Source organism: Trachinotus anak, unplaced genomic scaffold (assembly GCF_046630095.1).
Source record: "Trachinotus anak isolate AG129_WGS33_773 ecotype Australia unplaced genomic scaffold, CSIRO_AGI_Tana_v1 ptg000003l, whole genome shotgun sequence".
NCBI lineage: Eukaryota > Metazoa > Chordata > Actinopteri > Carangiformes > Carangidae > Trachinotus > Trachinotus anak.
Genome location: NW_027273854.1, coordinates 7,144,515 through 7,163,571, shown reverse-complemented (window position 1 = coordinate 7,163,571; position 19,057 = coordinate 7,144,515). Strand labels below are relative to the sequence as shown.

General features: G+C 37.6%; 2 protein-coding genes across 6 annotated transcripts; one reads left to right on the top strand and one right to left on the bottom strand.

Annotated features, from left to right (window-relative positions):
* Positions 1 to 514: 514 nt before the first annotated feature.
* On the bottom strand, positions 515 to 13,809 carry ubfd1 (ubiquitin family domain containing 1). Of its 5 annotated transcripts, XM_071470593.1 has the most exons (8): positions 6,362 to 6,434; positions 6,151 to 6,235; positions 4,133 to 4,405; positions 3,804 to 4,012; positions 3,655 to 3,720; positions 3,412 to 3,517; positions 3,234 to 3,316; positions 515 to 1,273 (listed from the first exon to the last, which is right to left on the bottom strand). In XM_071470593.1, the coding sequence occupies exons 2-8, from the start codon at positions 6,164 to 6,166 to the stop codon at positions 1,163 to 1,165; spliced, it is 864 nt and encodes a 287-aa protein (XP_071326694.1). In that variant the 5' UTR covers positions 6,167 to 6,235; positions 6,362 to 6,434; the 3' UTR covers positions 515 to 1,162. The 5 variants fall into 5 exon arrangements, with proteins under 5 accessions (XP_071326694.1, XP_071326719.1, XP_071326687.1 ...); XM_071470618.1 differs by lacking the exon at positions 6,362 to 6,434 and having other exon boundaries at positions 6,151 to 6,300; XM_071470586.1 differs by lacking the exons at positions 6,151 to 6,235; positions 6,362 to 6,434 and adding an exon at positions 13,694 to 13,809 and having other exon boundaries at positions 1,020 to 1,273.
* Positions 7,723 to 18,704, top strand: LOC139613722 (UNC93-like protein MFSD11). Its single transcript, XM_071470552.1, has 13 exons — positions 7,723 to 8,225; positions 8,886 to 8,941; positions 9,070 to 9,177; positions 9,271 to 9,350; positions 10,649 to 10,745; positions 13,016 to 13,074; positions 13,258 to 13,402; positions 14,483 to 14,532; positions 16,120 to 16,185; positions 16,275 to 16,400; positions 16,493 to 16,667; positions 16,773 to 16,908; positions 17,867 to 18,704. The coding sequence occupies exons 1-13, from the start codon at positions 8,136 to 8,138 to the stop codon at positions 18,017 to 18,019; spliced, it is 1,341 nt and encodes a 446-aa protein (XP_071326653.1). The 5' UTR covers positions 7,723 to 8,135; the 3' UTR covers positions 18,020 to 18,704.
* Positions 18,705 to 19,057: the final 353 nt, after the last annotated feature.

The window sequence follows — 19,057 nt, the reverse complement described above, 5'->3', positions numbered from 1 at the left end:
TAGTTCACCATATGTACTTGATGACAGACACTTCAGTTCCATCCCTGTTGGTAATTTTGCAATTTTTGCCATGAATGAAACTTCAGTCATAGGTAACAAGTGTTGCAAGCTGTGGCTTTAAATTTTGACTTCATATTCAATTTCGTCTTCGGCACATTTGCACAAGGAAAATGTATATGGGCCCACAGGACTCCTCATTTACAGGAAAAAGTTTTCTAAGTGATATAAGCTGCATGTGTTCAGAGAAATAGTACCAGATTTAAATGTATTGTATTGCATTTACAGGAAGTGTATTGAGTTGTTTGTCATCGATGGTGTTGTGAACTGCAAATTATAGGGATGACTAATGAGGAAATACTGATAGGAAGAACAAACACCAATTCACTTTTGGGTAAAATACTGCTATAAAAATAAACAGATTGCACTGAAGTTGCTGTAATGTTCCTGTTTTTAAAATAGAGGGCTGTCAATCTGTCATGCTGCATTGAAGCAATAAAATATGCTGAAGCCTGAATGGAAACCTGGAGATTTATTTTTCAGCAAAATAATGATCCAAACATAAACCAAAACTACATAGGAATTGCTTTATAAGACCAGTGTTAAGATCCTGAGATGGCCAAGTCTAGACTCCAGTCTTATCCACAATTTGTGGCAGGACCAGAAAATTGCTGTTCACTCAAAATCCCTGTGCAGCTAGACAGAGTTTGAGCAGTTTTGCAAACAGACATAGAACTGCGTTTTTGAAATGTGCAACACTGTGGTTTCACACAAAATGGATCAAATATAAATGTCAAAGTTTGGGTGGATTCAACACTGAACACAGAGAAAATAAACAGCATTGTCCTAGTGATTTCATTTCATTAAATAAGTTTTATTTCTTTAAGAATAACTGAAGAAAAAGTGTTAGCAATTTCTGTACAATTGTTTCATTGTTTTCCCTTGGATTTGCTGCAAACCTTGAATGATCAATAGGGCTGAGAAATGTTATGCTGCCACATAGTGCACTTTTAACCTAAACAGAATATGATTAGTCCACAGGCATCCGTCCGTTTCCTTCGAATATATTCCAAGAAGTTCTTTAAGCTTCACTATTGACTCCAGTTTCATTTGTCATTGGCTCCTCCTCTCAATCCCAGTTCATCATTGTCAAAAAATAGGCACATTAGAAATACTGCCATTTTCCGAGGACTGTGTCTTTGATTGCATCAACAAACTGTGCAGGCACCCAGTAGACCCAATATTGAGAAGCTTCTGTTGGACCCAACTGAAAAGCCTGTGAAAGTGAGAAAAAAAAGGTAAATACATCACATGGTGTCACATCTCTTCAATTTCTAAAAACAAAACACAAGAGTCTATAAATATTAATAATTGGTTTTACATCTGATGGTTGGGTATACTATGGGTAATACATTGATACCTCCTCTTATAAGATCTTCCAACAGAAAAGATAAATTCCTTTACACTACGTTACAGTCAACTTGAACACTCCTGCAGCCGTTCAGCAATGCAAAAACTATTGACTTTCATGTGCACACATTCTGCTGTTCACTCAGGGTGAATCACTGATACAAATAACTGGTATAACAGCCTCCTGCCCACTGACATTTTAAATTATCTTCATCTCATCCTCAATATCAACAATATCAACTCCAGTCTGATGCAGGAATATGCTTTGAGTGAGTAGCTGACATCATGTTTCATTGTTGTGCCAAAACATTAAAAAAATATAGATCTTACGAAACAATATCTCTGCACTACAGGTGTAACACCACATTGATCTAGAGCAGTACATCGGTTTAATGCTCACATCGTTTTATTGGCTACCCAGTTTGGTCTTACTTCCATGTTCAGTCTGCGATGTGGTGGAAAAGCTCAACAACCAAGAAGCAGGAACATGTGGAAATCCCCTTAAATTTGTATTTTTGCAGCACCCTCAACATTAAATCAGCATTTTTGCTTAAATGCACTTGTGGCTAGCTGCCATGAAATTCACTGATATCACTTTGTATTAGAATGACAATTATCAGATTACCCACATGTACAAAAGTTAATTTTCTGGTTTTGTTTACTTCATAATTATATAAAATGTAACGGATATCAATATGAGATAAGGTGATGTTGTGAAACACAGTTATCGACCTCATTCTGTAAAACATCCAGTTTAAAAATACATCAGTCACTCAGGTGAAGGGATTAACAACTAAATTTCTCTTAAACTTTATAATCTCTATGTAGATGCTGTTATGCTGTACATTGAAAAAGGACATTGTTCTGGACAGTACCTGATGAACTAACTGAAGCTACTTCTCTCAAGACCTTTATTTCTGACAATGAAGAACAGAAGTGCCTTTAGACATAAAGGTTAATCTAGAGAAGGCACTGACATTTATCGCTCTACTGCACAACCCAAAACAACAAATGATGACCCCATCACTCTAATGTACACACACTGCAGTGACTTCAGCCAACAGCTCAACCTGCACTGTTTACTTTCACAAAAGACCATATACAGATAAACTAAATAAATTTAGTGTATTGTAATGAATTTATAATATTTACTTTCTCTGTTTGGATCAGTGGCATGACCCATATGCACAAGTATTTTGGTCACTAAGCATTTGGGCAGATGCTATTTGCACCCAGGTGTCTGTAGCCAACACTACTACTCGCATCCAGGGCAGATGGCCAATGTGGTTATTGAGTTACATGTAAGAAGTTCTGTCAGAAAGGCTTTCTAGCACATGGTTTATGCTGTGAAAGGGTCTATTTTAAACCAAAAGCCTAACCAAGTAGTTTTGTTGTCCAAACCTAACCAAGTATCAACCTCTGATTTTACATGGTTGACCCCTGTCTCTTGCAGGAAAGTCCTGTGCTTGACCCATACGTTCACCGCAACCTCTTCCCTGTGTGGACTTTCTTGTTCTTTACTATGTCGTCTTAATTCATAAATCTTTGCTGCTAGAGCAGTGTTTAATAGATGCCTAACAGTGGCAGACCTTTACAAAGCAGCATTAAATGGGGCACTGCAACAATTTGCACTATCCTGTACATCATTTTTAAGTGTACAAAAAAACTAAACTAAGTGCTTAAGGAGTCATTGGGCATTCCATGTAGGTGTACATAGCTGTATTGCTGTAGTGTGACTACTTTCACCTTGGTGCAAATACATGCGCCATTTGATTTTTCATATAACAGAGAAAGTCTGACATGCAGGTAGCAGCAAGAACAGTTACCATCATGTGATAGTCCTCATGGCCTTCAATGGGTTCAGACACTACGTTTTTAATGGAGCCCATTGGAACTTTCTCTGTTCTCTCTGTAAAAGAAAATACACAAAAATTAAGAAAATGTCATCATCAGTATCTTTGTGTTGCAGGGAACTTAGCAAAACGAGAGAAGCTGTAACCTCACCCTTTGTTCCGATCCACAACTGATCCTGCTCCAGTTTGAATGTGAGTCTAACTTTTCCTCCGGACTTGTTATACATTCCGGATAAAGGCACTGTTGGTAATCGTTCCTGTTAGCAGGACAAAGCAGTTATTCCCCTGTCTGGTTACATATTTAACATTTATTGGTGATAACTGCTTTGAACTGTTGTTCGGTCAATACAAGACAAACAGAAATAAGAATTGACCTCCCTTCATCTTCTCTCACCTTTGTTCCTTTAATAGCAGGCATTATATCATCTGGTTTACCTTTGTCCAAAACTTTCCTGTGTTGCTGAAATAACAGTGCAGGTTTTAAAAATAACAAAACCTCCATACATATTTTACTCTATTCTACAGAAATGTTATTAAGCTTACCTTTTGCCTGCATAAAGGCTCTTTCTTGTTTTCCTCAGCTTTAACTTCCTGCTGAATGACCTCTTTGGGTGTATTCACAGCTAATACGTCATTTATTGTAGATCCTACCACCATTATTTTTGCACCATTTGTAATCTTGATGTCACGTAGCGTCTTGTCCTCTGGAAGCAATCCTTTGTACATCACTTTCTGCATTGCTGGTGGAAGACCTTAAATAATGAAGGGGAACAGTTGAAAAGTGAAAAAGCCCTTAAGCTCAAAGTCTTTGTGACTCACTCTTAGCACCTATTGTAACATTTAGTCTCAGGTAAGCTACTGTGTGCTCTTACCAGTGAGTGAATGGATCCTCTCTTTTAGTTTGGCTCCGGTGCTATCAACAGGAATTTTGAGATCATATTTATTCTTGTTCCAGATAATCTTCAAGTCCACTTTCTCCTGCTTATCATCTGCGTCGTCCCCATTGCTAATACTAGAGTCCTGAGTTGTGGCGTTTCCTGCATCTGTGTGAGACGTAGTTTCTGCGTCACTTTTTTCAGCATCTTCAGCTAGTGGTTCAGCTTCTTTTGGCTTTGCCTCAGTCTCCATTATGACTTCTTCACTTCCTGGCAAAGCATGAAAAACCTGATTTATATCCATTAAATGAAATTCTATGTAGCTGCTAGGGGTAAAGTTGTTAGTTCTCAGGAAAGTATATCCCACATTTCACACAGATGGACTATTCAGAAACACACATCTGACTTACGACACAGTCAGGGCATCTTGCAACAGTTACTTTAAAATACTGCATATTGCATGCAATCTATAGTGCATAGAAGTAACTGCTCATTGTTTTGTGTAGTAATCATAATTACATTTGGCCCAATTATATTACGTTTCACTTTAGTTTTTGAAAGTGAAATGAAATTTATTTCAATATATATCTTATTATACAAACATTGAGACAAGGCAATTAATCCCCACCAAACAGTACAAACAATACAAAACAATGCAACACAATAACACAACAGAAAAGATCGGCTAAAAGGCGGAGGCTGAAGCTACAAGCTTACCACACCCCTTAAAACCATTTGGCATCTTATGCAACAACAGACCAATTTATATATATCCCTACCATACTAACGCCACACTGCCATTTTGATCAGACATTTTTATATGTTAATTAATAAAAAAAAAAAAAAAAAAAAAAAAAAAGGTGTTACACACTGTCAGGTCCTCACTTCAACTGCTACAAATGCTGGGATTTTTTAAATATTAGTTTCCTACCTGCCTTCCCACCGTGTTTATAGCAGCACCATGAGAAACTTAACTAAATGAAATGAGTGTGTCTGTTGTTTAGACAGTCATATCCTGACTTATGATCATAACTGATCACAAGTATAGATGTGTCAGGTCCCGTGTGGGTGAGCACCTCTACTAAAACAAGTTATGGGGGGGAAACCCAGCTGACTCAAACGTGCACCTTCCTCTCAAGTTAAATTATCTATCAGTGAAACGATTTTCGACTTCATAGAGAATTGTTACCATTTTAAAATGCAACACGTTTATGCATTTTGGAGCCTTAAATTAAGGACTGTTTCGTCGGTTCTTTTTTTAGGTGGTTGTTTACAATACTTTCTTTTGAGGAATAAAACTATTATTCAGCTAAAGCAGCTAAAGTATGGAAATATAACTTCAGTCAATGTTACAAAGTGTGTACTTCAGTCTAGTTTCGCTTTTCTGCTCACCCCTCTCTCTCTCTCTCTGTCTCTCTCTCTCTCTCTGTCGTGGTCCTTCTAGCTCTTTCCATCGCTCAATTTTTTTTTTTTTTTTTTTTTTTTTTTTAAATCTAGAGAGGAATTTTTACTTCTGTGTTGGGCGAGGGGCTAAATAAGAGTAAACCACGCCTTAACCTAAATACATATTTTTTTTTTGACCGAAAATATGTACTCACAAAACACTGGCTCTTGTAATACGGGTGGCCTTACTGATTATAAAACTGGTAACGTTAACGTAGCATGTAGTATGTTGGTACTTCGTCGTTACCATTCATAACTTCACCATATTTGGTTAGCACTTTAACAGCTAAAGTTAACCAATTCAGACCCAGCACTGGTTAAAGTTTAACGTTAACCGTCCTCCTGAAAGCTAGTTAAAATTGACTGATGTTAGCAATCGTTCACGTAAGCTAGCGACAACACTGGTGAACATTTTAAGAATAACGTTGCGGATATACGCAAATTTACATTACACCGTGTTAACAGCGTCGCACCTTAACACGTCAGTTAGACACATGTGTTATTTCATTAACAGCGTCTAAGCTCAAAGTAAAAATGTGAAGTAAAAACTGCTGTGTTTTCTCAATACCCACCATCCTGCGTCGCCATGATGATTGTGTACAATCTGTTGGAGGTTGTGGCAAAGAGATTACAGGGAGCAGGATGAGATCCGATACTCTGGAAGTCAAAAGTCCACAGAGAGCTAAAATCATGCTCAAACGTGCATTTACGTGTAAGAAAATATCGCACGGAGGAAAATCAGTGGATGTTTTACACTGACACGATAAGTACGGCTTTACTTACCGTCGCAACGTTGAAACGTTAGTAGTTTCAGTTAGCCGGTTAACAGGAAGACAGTGAGAAGATGCGCATGCGTCCACAAAAAACAACTGCAAATAAAGTTGTTTTATGATAAAAAAATTAGTTGAATTTAAAGTTCGTGAGATGCTACGAAAACATAAAGCATTCAAAATAGGCCTGGCGCACAACAAAGATTTTAACTACAAATTCAGACTGTGTAACGTATCCATAAACGGGAATTTTAGCAAACACGGAAGTGAGTGGTGGTGAGTCCTCTCGCTTCACCACGCTACTTTGTTTTTGTGGTAGCAAAAGCAGACACCGAGAGGTGGCATTTTTCTAAATGGCCATTGGTTAGGTTTTTCTTCTTTTACGTTGCATGACGTTTTGGATTTAATACGGTTCATTATCGCCAACTATTGGATTTTATGAAACATCTCCAACTTTCTCATATTGAAAAATACACTCTCTCCTCTAAGCCACCTGCTGAAGTCCCTGACTGACATGATAGAAATCCTGTCAATAACAATAGGACAAACCATTTATATGCTGTATGGGTTCATCTTTAAGAGTGGGCTACTGTTCACTGGTGTTGCAATCATTTGGGAACTTTCCAGGCAACTATGACAAAGCTATAGCAAAATCCTCTCTCAGGTTCACTATTAATGCCTCAAGGTGAAGAATGAGATGAATGTGCTTTTCCTCATTTATCTTTCATTGTCATCGTCCTCACCGTTGTTTTGTGATTTGCTTGTCCTGCAGAAACAGCAGCCATGATGATAATTATAGCTTCTGAATGGGTTCTGTGAGATTGCCACTGATTATCAGTCAATCAATGAGACTGCAATTAATATAAGAAGAGTAGTGGACACGGATAAAGGTCAGCACTGCACTTTTAGTGAAAAATAGAGATCTTACTCCTCAAAATGTTACATTTCATTAGGGTTTTAAAATTCCTTAAATCTAAATATTACTAGCGCATGCTGTCAGGTACTTTCATTTATAGCAAAGAATCCTGTTTTAAAAGCATGTTTTGTGTGCAAAAGTCTGAAGCTGTCAAATAATTACTAAAAAGCACAATATTTCCCTCTAAAATGTAGTGGAGTAGAAGTATGAAGTAGCATGAATTAAAAAAATAAAATAAAAAGGACCTTATATTTGTACTTGAGTAAAGCTACTCAGTTACATTACATGATGCTCAATCCTGCACAATGACACTGAAATGTGAGGATTATTTCTCATAGTCCCCCCCCCCCCCCCCCCCCCCATGGGAGAATATCCCTCCTGTCACCGCTCGGAGGCAGCAAAGCTAAATGAGCGTAAATCATTGGAAAAAAAAAAAAAAAAAACCGCACGAGAAGAAGAAGAAGAAGAAGAAGAAGAAGAAGAAGAAGAAGAAGAAGAAGAGACAGGAGGCGATGACGACAACTATGACGAAGTCGTCGAAGAAGAGAGAGGAAGACTGACCGTAAAAAAAAAAAAAAAAAAAAAAAAAAAAAAAGTGCTTTTAATTAAAGTCACAAGTTGTCATGCGTACTTGGTATGATAGGAGGGAAGTGTCCTCACAGCAGCCGCTTCTGTCTGTGTCCACTTCTCCTCCTGTCCTGTTGTTTGCGCATTAAACTGTAACCGGACAGTTGGTGAGGTCCACTTTACTGCCGTGACTTTGTTAAAATGCATTGATCCGTATGGGAGTCTCTCCTAGATTTGCAGTTCGTATGAGAGGACGGCGCCGCAGAAATTCACAATGTGTTGCTAGGACGGTTCAGAAAACACCATGGCAGACAGGAGGACTTTCAACGTTGTGATTCTGGGTGTGGGATTTTTGTTCATTTTCACCGCTTTCACCACTTGCGGGAACGTAGAAGTAAGTTAAAAAAAAAAAAACAAACAAGAAGAGAAAACTTCATGACTGAGTTTTAACTCATCCAAACCTTTTTTTTTTTTTTTTTTTTTTTTTATATAAACACCGACCGGTATATCTGTTTGGTCTGTTTCCTTAAACGCTTGTTTCCAGACAGCCTTCAGACTCTGCGCTGAATTGAGGTGTGATTGTTTTAATGCATGGCACAGATTTCCTCCTTCCCAGCTCTGTGAAAAACTCTCTTACACACGAGTAACTATGTTATAGCTTTTTCTTCTTCTTTTCCCAGAAGCTTGCGATTCTATATTTTGGCAACACATAGGCCAATATCGTTTTTATTAGCCAAGCTGTTATAGATTTAATGATTTTACAATTACATTTTTTATTTTTATGTCTTAGCGATTACTTTTACGCCGAAACAGTTATTAAAATTTTAAATCCAACAGCAGATGTCTCATGGGCATTAGGAAACAGGCCAATCAGAGCTCTGCATCATGTGCATCTCGTGTTTCTAATTTCTTCAATGGTCAGAAATGATCAAACTAGATGAATGACATGAGGACATAATTATGACTAATTTTGTCTAGTCTGACCCTCTGCTTCCCTCCGTTTCTGTTTATTCATTTATTTGTTTATTTATTTATTTATTTATTTATTTATTAGCAAACTGTGGTGAAAAGCCTGGAGAATGATACTTTCAGTGGGAGTGGGTACCACAGGTAGGTCAAACAGGGTCACATCTTCAGATCAGCATAGATTACTGTAAACATTTTGCTGTTCATCTTTATTAATCCAAGTAACTTTTAAAGCGACGCTGCAATATTAATTCTTTCCCCCTCCTTTACAGTCTTGGAATCATCTATGGCATCTTCTCCTTCTCAAATTTACTTGCCCCAACAGTGGTGACAGTAATTGGACCAAAGATTACCATGTTTTTAAGTGGCCTGCTTTACAGGTAAACATCGTCATGGTACTTACATACAGGATGCTGAAAGAGATGAAAGGTGAAACATGTCCTTAAAGACTGCTCCTCATGTCTTATGTCTAGTGGGTACATTGCTGTGTTCATCATCCCTTCAACATGGTCCTTTTACTTGACCTCTGTACTCATCGGCATAGGAGCAGCCAGTAAGTACCTCTCCCAAGGACTGTCCTGCACATTTAAGTTAAGAAAATAGGAAAAAATGACATTTTTAGATTTGTATCCTCAAAGAGAGGAGAAGAGTTGAATAGAATTACTACTTATTAATTATTCCCATGTTCCTGTTACAACAAACTGTTCAAAAAGTGAAAATTTAAAAAGCTAAATTCTCAAATTTAAGGAATTCAAGATACGTTTTTCTTTTTCTATTTTCCATTACTTTCCCCTACTTTATGATACAATAAGCTGAAACCAGGATTATAATGTCAATTAATATATTTTATTTGTATTGATATTAGTTGCATTTATTGTAATTTATCAAGGTATGTGGAATATTACTTTATAAAATCAAATTTTTACTTGCAGAAGGGAGGAAACTAATGATTATTTTCATTATCAGTTAAACTACTGGTTATTTTCTTGATTAATCAATTTGTCAATAAGATGCTAGAAATGAATGAAAAATGCTCATTTTAATTTCCCAAGATGACTCCCAAAATCCAAAGACTATCCTATGCGGCAAAGACAGCATCTAATCCTCATGTTTAAGATGCTGAAACCAGGAAGTGTTTAGCAATTTTACTTAAAAATGAAAGAAACAATTTGTCAATTATAAGAATAGTTGTTAATTCATTTCCTCTTGATTGACTTATTGAATAATCAACTAATTGTTTCTTACGGTTTATATGTCAGATTTTACCCAGAACTGGCAGGTTTCTCCTTTTTTTTAGTTTGGGTCATTTCATTTCATTTACATTTAATTTGTGCATATTAACATTTGAATAGGACACAAGTATAAACAGTAGCTCAAGATACTGAGGTCCAAGAACACTTCAACTTCCTGTTATTTTTTCAGCCTATGCAAGCTCAGTTTCTGTGTTAAAATCCAAATTGTGTTTAATCATGCATACAGGGATTATCATGGCTGGGATGTGATGATGCATATAAACATTATATCCCGAATTAGACTTTAAATGGGTGAGGAGCTGTTTCTGTAAATACTGTGCAGCACCTTGAGCTTGCTCAAAGATGTGAGTGAGAATACAGAGAAAGCAGCAGCTCTTTGCTGGGCATTTACTGGAAAAAATGAAGAGAAATGATTTGGGGCCGTTTTTAATGCAGCCTGAAATCGCTGCAGTGCGATGAATTGTTATCATGTCCCTGGGTACTGTGTGGTTAGACGCATTACTTACCAAACACAGTAAGATAATTTTTCACTTCATGTGGGAAATTAACTGACTGTTTTTTTTTCCTAAATTAAACCCTCTCCTTCACTTTCCCACAGTGCTGTGGACAGCTCAAGGACACTTTCTGGTGGAAAACTCGGAGGCCTCCACCATCAACAGGAACACTGGGATGTTCTGGGCTCTCTTACAGTGCAGGTATGCACTTACTGGCACTAATGTTAGATTCTAGTCTTTCAGTCTATTCACTGGAAATAGATGCAGCCCCAGCACTCCATGCATCACTACACTGAAAAGCTTAATTTAAACTACAATGCATTTAATACTTGAATTATACTGTATTTGATTCTCTGACATGGTTTAAGAATCTAAAAATCTTACATTAGCTGCTAATATATTAGCAACATTATATAATCTCCTTCCCATTTGCACATTCAGTGCATAAAACACACCTCATCACCATGTTTTTCATGTTTGTTTTTTTTTCCCACATTTTGTTTGATGCACATATTCCAGTTGATCAAAGCTACAACTACACTGCAGCAGCCAAAATTCAGTCCTATTTGTATTCTAAGCTTGACAGGATATTATCATATGCTTTATTTTATAATACATTTAATAAATCATGTTACAACTTATCCGATCTGTCTGTACGCCATTAGTTTATCTGCAAAATAGAAAAATACCCAAGCCTATTAAACCAGAGAGTTCTGCAGGTGGGAGTTTTGGTCTTTTCATCTCTTTTATTTGGCCCACTGCTCTTGCACACTGGCTTGGACAACTAATTTGTATTTGCTAAAATATGCAAATTGAATTAGTATAATAATTACATTGGCTGTCACCTGTGCCAAAGCTCACAATAGGGTAATGCTAATCTGACTCTGCAGTGGTTATCCCTGCCACAGTAAACTTATGAATCTTCACAGCCTGCAGAGACAGACACACACACACACACACACACACACACACACACACACACACACACACACACACACACACACACACACACACACACACACACACACACACACACACACACACACACACACACACACACACACACACACAGAATGTAGACAGTGTTACCTTTTATGAATAACCCCTATTATTCCTCTCTGAGGCTTTGGGACAGAATAAGTGCACATCTACATTATCTTAGTTTAGCTGATATGTAATTGAAGACAAACGGATCACAGCATTTTACAGGACCACACTGTTGAGAACAAAAGGCAAATATACAGCTTCCGGAAATGAAAGAAGTCTCCTCAGAGGCTGAGATGCAGATTATTGTGTTTATAAAGTCAGCGTTTGATCCAACGGAGAAAAAAAAAAAACCCAAAAAACAAAGGACAGTCCACAGTCCCTCCACAGTGCGCTTTTTCTTTCTATCAAACATTTCCTCTGCTGACATCTCCGATAACACTGTGTTCCCAGTGGATTTTAATTACAATAATTGTTCTAACGGGGGCACTTTAATTAAAGGTCAAAATTTCAAGCTCTGAAAGCCCCAGAGAGGTTGGATACACATAGAATTCACTGTCCACAACAAATTGCATTGCGGGTGTTGTAATTAAAAGTTAAGATTAAATGTTAAAATTAAAAATCACAAAGTTTTGAAGGATGTTTTTTTCTCCCCCCTTTTCCCTGATTGGTCAAATTGCTGACTGCATCATTTGTGGGGAACAAAGTGTAACTTTGTTTTATAGTGGGATTGATAAAGACTTTCGACGTGATGGATGTGTCACCTTTTTAGTGTTAATTAAAAAAAACCTTACCCAAAGATCTAGTTTCAGAGTTCATTCTTGATCTTGGAAACTCAAATCAAGCTATATTTAGTAGCTGCTCTGGATTGAGTAACATTACATTTGAACAGGCATTGGAGCAGCCTTCTCATCATCCTTAAACTTGCAATAACTAAATCTGTTTTGTCATTTGGGGACAGGAGAAACAAGTTATGAAGACAAAATTGATGTACCATTACCATTATAAGTTAATGTAGCAATTTTGTCAGAAAACATTCTCTCATTTACACATCCTGCAGTTGTAGTAGAGTCCATGTTTCTGGACACCTGGCAATTGTAAATCCAATATTCATAGTGTTCTTTCAACTCCATTGTTTGTCTCTACCAACTCCTGAGGGAAATATCTGGTTCTAGCTGCTAAATGCTTCACTATGTTCACCAGGTAGTTGCGAACTATGTCCGTCTGCTGCTTGGTAGCAGAACAGGTAGTGTACGCTGCCTGTTGCCCAAAGTATGAGAGTGGAGAGAGTGCTCCAAAACATAAAGGTGCAGGGCACAACAACATCGGAACATACCCCATGACTCTGAGCTAATTCTATCTGCTGATGAAGATCATGTAATGTGACTGAAAGCAACAGAACGGCTAATAAATTGGCCTTGAGGTGATATTGTTTTGTCATGTTTGTTATTTACACATTTAATTTACCAGTATTATCTCATTTCCAGCATGTTCTTTGGGAATCTTTACATTTACCTGGACTGGAATGGAAAAACAGAGATAACAGGTGGGGTTAACTTTGAGTGACTGCTCTCATGACTGTAATAGGAACATGTAGCATGATGATGAATGCAAAATAGCAAGAGGATTATAAGAGTAATTGGCTATTCTGAATATGCTCTAGCTTGGTGTTGCTAATATAGCTTGTGTGTTTTAATTAAAGCTGTTTATTTTAATCTTCCTCTCTCAGACAGCAGCAGGAAAAACATGTTTCTCTCCCTGTTGGTCGCCTCCATACTCGGCACACTCAGCTTCCTGGTGTTGAGAAAGAGTCATCAAGAAGAGGAGATGCTGTCTGAAGAGGAAGGGCAGTCACTGCTCTCAACTCACACGATGTAAATCCTCTAGATAATTACACCTTTTTCACTGTAGTCTCACAAAATTACTCAGAATACATAAAAATGTCTGAACCACTACTGAAAGGACACCGAGGGTATGAACCTATAGTGATAAAATAAAGTGATTTAGATGGTGCAACATGTAAAAACATATTATAGTGAACATGACAAAAAAAAAAAGAGAAAAGAAAAAAATTAATTAATTAACCTTCCATCTAGTTTTAGCGATAACCAAACCACCTAAGAAATGATGACTTAGAGCTTAGACGGAGGTTCAAGATGACTTACCACCACAGATCTGCAGGAGTTTCAAACCACTCTTGTCCTTCACAAAAATGACACCGAACATTTTCCCCCGGATCACTGCAATTCTGACATAGCCAAGCCTAATCATAGCACTTCATACAAGTAGGGTGCAATCAGGCAGATCTGAGACAGCTGGGACAGAGACTTTCTCTTTGAGAGTGACGGTGGTTAAAGAGCCCCCAGCCACTCCACGCACTGCCCTCCACATTGTGTCAGACATATTTAAATCTCTACGACTTGAATATGCAGTTTGCCTCAAATCACGAGATGAAAATAAAAATATATCTGGCCTCAAACATCAAATGACCATTAAAAAAAGGTGCAAAATTATCTATCAGACAGGAAATCAGCTCTGTGAAAAACATGGTAGGCCTAAAACTGACATCTTGTTAGCATCCTGATTTTGGACCAAATGTATTCTCTCAGCCTGTTTCTGTCTCTTATGGTAGCAGATTGTGTTTAGGAACAGATTTGGGTATCGGCTACATGCAGGTATTTGATCCTTGCTTACTGGCTGATGATTCTGGCCGCATAACAAAGATTCCAAAAGGGAGCAGTCATTTTCTGTGGAAGTGCTGTTTTTCACGCTGTTGGGTTTTGGTTGTTGAAGTATTGTGATCTCTTTGAAGCTAAAGTCTCTTAGATTTTTAAATTACTTCACCTGTTCTTCACTCAAATGAAGCTATTTCATTGTTTGTGTGTGCAGCTTATTTCTATTGATTAGATTTCAGCTTTGTAGAAGCTTAAATTGATTCATTTTCTGTTGTTTAGGTATAAGCACAGAGCAAGGACAGCTGTGCAAGATGCCAAGTCAGAATTCAGTAAGTTTTATCCATGTTTTTGGAATACCGCATTAAGTGTCTTATTACCTGCTTTGTTAAAATGACACTTGCAATAATAGTATGTATTTCATGTATTCATTGTGTATCCATCTTATGTATATATGGATACACAACAAACTCTATGTTGTGTCCCAAATCCATACTACACACCAATTCTAAACAGGTTTTTAGCATCTAGTGTGTTCACACTACATAATGAAGTATAAACCAACCAGATGCCAAATTTTGGTGTGTGATGCACGCTATTCTGCCAGAATGCACAAATTAAACTAAAGATACAGCGAAAACTGGAAGCTTCAGAAAGATCTTTGAAAACAAAACAACAGTGTAGTTCAGTTTATTTTATTTATTTATTTAATGGGAACAATGCAATTTCAGTGTATTTATTTATTTATCGAAGTAGTCAGTTTTCACTATCATGAAACCACAATACACTACAAATGTTTAAGTAAATACTGTATTGAAATGCATTGATAGTGAGGTACAGTCTAAGAGGCGACAACAACAACAGCAAAAACAAAACAAAACAAACAAACAAACTGTTAATATCCAAGAAGGAAGCGACAGAGTTGCAGTTTGACTCACAACTTCTGATGTTAAAAATACTGCATCATGCGAATTTTTAGCACGTGCAACGTTCACCATGTATATGTAAGTTCAGTGTGTCGGCATGCTAACATTTGCTAATAAGCACAAAGTGATTTGCGGCTGGAGCTGAATGCCAATGGCGGGGGGCACTAGAGGAAAAGTGTAGAATGCACCATATGGGGGTCATGAATGTCTATACAAAATTTCATGGCAATCCATCCAGTAGTAATCAAAGTGGTGGACTGACCAACTGACTGACCTCTAGCCTGGCTAAATGCACATGCAGTAGAAGCGTTACTGCACTTTTCCTTGCAGTGTTTATCATCTAAAGTACAGATTCTTCACAGCTGGTATAAAAACTAGTGAGAAAGGTACTAAAGACCATACAGAGGTTTTGTTTTGCTTTTCTTTGGTTATTTGGCACACTGCAGGTAATCTCTAGTTCTCCACATTTCACAGCTGTTAGTCTGAAACTAGCGGGCAGTCGCAGGCTGTTTTGTTTTTCTTCAAGTGGAAATTGCTTTCATGTGGATAAAAATCTTCTAGCGTTACAACAGAGTACACAGAAACTGCCTGTGCTAGAATTTATTTCAAATTATATCTCTGTTTGTCAACTGGAAACTCTGCTGCACTTGCACCTGCCGTCGGTGCAGCAAAGATGCATGCTGATTTATGTCAACAAAGGGCAACCCGGCATATATAAACAAACCTACTGGGATTTCTTCTCCTAAAATCTGAATTTCCTAAACCGCCTTGGGTGTTTTTCCACCTGCCTTTAAATGTGCCTTTTTGGCTTATTGAGGCAGAATATTTTCTCATATTGTACCCGCACTGAACTTTAAGTCTCAGAGGAAATGCAGCTTCAACATCTGCATTTTTATCTGGGCTCAATACAGAGGTAAAGGAAGAGTATTAGTGCTTGAGATATATTCTTTATAAGCAATTCAATCCAGTCCTTTGTTTTGTTGTCCTGTTCAGAAAATATCCTGCAACTTCTGAAAACTAAAACCATAGTGCTCCTGAGTCCCTGCATGGCATACAGTGGTAAGTACAATGAAGAATGCATTCCTCTATTAAGTATTTCACCCTCTAGTGAAGGCTTGCATCTGCAGCATTCCCTCCTTGTTTTCCAGGCCTCGAGCTATCTTTCTACAGTGGAGTGTATGGGACATGTATTGGAGCAACTGCACAGTTCGGAGAAGCAGCTAAAGGCTTGATTGGGATCTCTGGGATTGTGGTAGGCATTGGAGAAATAGTGGGTGAGTTTTTATTTCTTTATCAGAACTTGTTTGGTTGATTTAAAGTCACTGAACGTCACTGGGTTCATGTAGACAATTTTCTTTCTCATCAGGTGGAGGCTTGTTTGGATTGTTGTGTAAGAACAACCGCTTCAGACGGACCTCTGTGGTGTTTCTGGGAATGGTTGTCCACTTTGTTGCTTTCTATTTGATCTTCCTCAACATCCCGGATGATGCTCCTGTCGTCTTTAAAACCACCACCCAAAAGAACCCATATCTAACTCCCAGGTAGTTCATTTATCTGATAATTTAACAGCAAAAAAATGTATGACCATCAGGAAGGCCCCTCACGATTCTGTTTTGTTTTAATAAGAAATATATTTTCTCTCTCAGTGTATCCATTGCCCTGCTGTGCAGCTTCTTGCTTGGACTTGGGGACAGTTGTTTCAACACACAGCTCTACAGCATATTAGGCCGTGTTTATGCGGAACACAGCACGCCTGCATTTGCCATCTTCAAATTCATCCAGGTAATCCTGAGTTGCCAATTCTCAGATGTTGTTAGCAGAGCCGAGAAAAGCTGGGTTAAAATGTTGTCTTGTCAAGTGTAAAATAAATTCACCTGAAGCCCCATTAAAAAGGAAAAGAACAAGACCCACACATGGCTCCTAATCTCTCCCTTGTTCTTTGCTGCAAGTTGTTCTCTAACCAAAAATGAACCCTAGAAATGATGGTATTTTCTTTATGTTTGATAATATTGAATCATAAATATAAAAGTAATTTAGGTGTAGTATGTGCAGTAAAAACAAATACTTGTTAAATAATAAGCATGTTGCTACATGGGTCTAATAAATGGCATATTTTCAGTTTATGCATGAATAAGGGTAATTACACAAAACAATTAAAGTTCACCTCTAAAATTTGTGCAAGCTCCTGATCTCCAAAATCCAAGCTAGCTAATTAAGCTAATTAGCTCTAACAGCCTAGTATAACTCCATCAAAAATAACAAATAACTGATATGCTCCACATTTACTAGAGGAAAGAATATGAGGATGAGGAATAACCAATGAGCATTGCTAATTTAACACAATGGCGAACCAAACAGCAGGACATAGCCTCTATTGCTACTTAAATTGTGATATCCTGAATCCCAGAGGGTGGATTTTCTGATCACCAACATTTAATTTTTCTAATGTAATCAGCAACCCCTCAAAATGATGTAGTTAGACAGGTGTAGACAGCTAGCTTATGTTAGCGCAGATAAACAAAGTTTGATCCATTCCTTACACTTTTGGTCTTGTACAGGCTATTAAAAAAAACACTATCTTAAAAACTCATACTCTCTTCTAAAGCCCCATGAACAAAGCTTGACAGACCTGCCGTGCCTAGTTCCAGTTGCTTAGATGTGATTGGATGATTGCTGCCCCATCTGGTGAGAGTTACTCTGTGTTTTAAACATCTAAGTAAAATCTGTTATCCCTTGTCAGTCTGTTTTTGCAGCAGTGGCGTTCTTCTACAGCGGTTACGTCCTGTTGATGTGGCAGCTCCTGCTGATGATCATCCTGGGCTTCACTGGGACTCTCTGCTTCTTCGTGGTGGAGAGGATGCAGAACTTCTCCGTCGATTTTCAGGAAGATTAGAAAGATATCAGCATTGATTGTCTTGTAGGACAAACACATGGTGGGACGAACTGAGGCCATCAGAAAAACAATCATGCATCTTTTATTTCATGAGGGGTTATTTAAAAATCTCTTTTTATTATATTGCACTGAAGGTCACACACATTTGGACGACATTCATACTTAAAATAGTTTGAGTAGATGTCACAACTGAAACCAAGTTGCCGTAAGAAAACCTTTGAACAGGCTATCAGTCAGCCTGGATTGTACCTTGCACAGTTCAGTTTTCACTTCCTGACAGTACACAGTATGATTGTTAATCATTTAAACTATTTTTATACTGCACTTCATCTTAGTGTAGGATTGTAAAAATAACCACTTTTTATCTCATACTTAATCTGTGTTGCTTCCAGCTCAGGTCTGTTATTAAAGATAATGTCATTGTTAAATATTTTATGCATCTAAATGTGTTTCTTTATAACTTTTAAAGCTGTTTATAGTTTATCAGAATATTGACAGTTTGATGAAAATGGACAGAAATAATGTAATACTGTTTCTGTTGTTCTCTTTCAGAAAAAAAAAGTTCACTAATTAACGCCTGACAATCATTGTTCTTAACTTTTTTTTGTAAATTTTGCATATTAATGTCAGCGCTTTTTCCTCAGTTTTGTGTATCTCTGATGAATAAAATTTTGTGCATTTTGCATTTTCAGTAATTGAACTAAACTGAACCTAACATGCAAAAGTATTGACTACATTATTCAGCACTCTATGATAAACATGTAATTCAGGTTGAGGGGGTATTGAAAACCAGGCTAGTCCAGGCCACTGAAAACAACAACACAAGATCCATCTACGTTAATACAGGGGAATTACCGTTAATTAATCACGTTTTTTTTATGACCTGTAAATCAGACAGATTGAGGGTAACTGGGAGAATCATCCTGTGATCCCATACTTGAATTTTGTGTTCCTTGACTGAACTGCATTACAGAACTGCTCAAACGTTCCCTTCAGCCTGCGGCTTTGCCATCCGAACACTCACATTTTGCCCCAAAT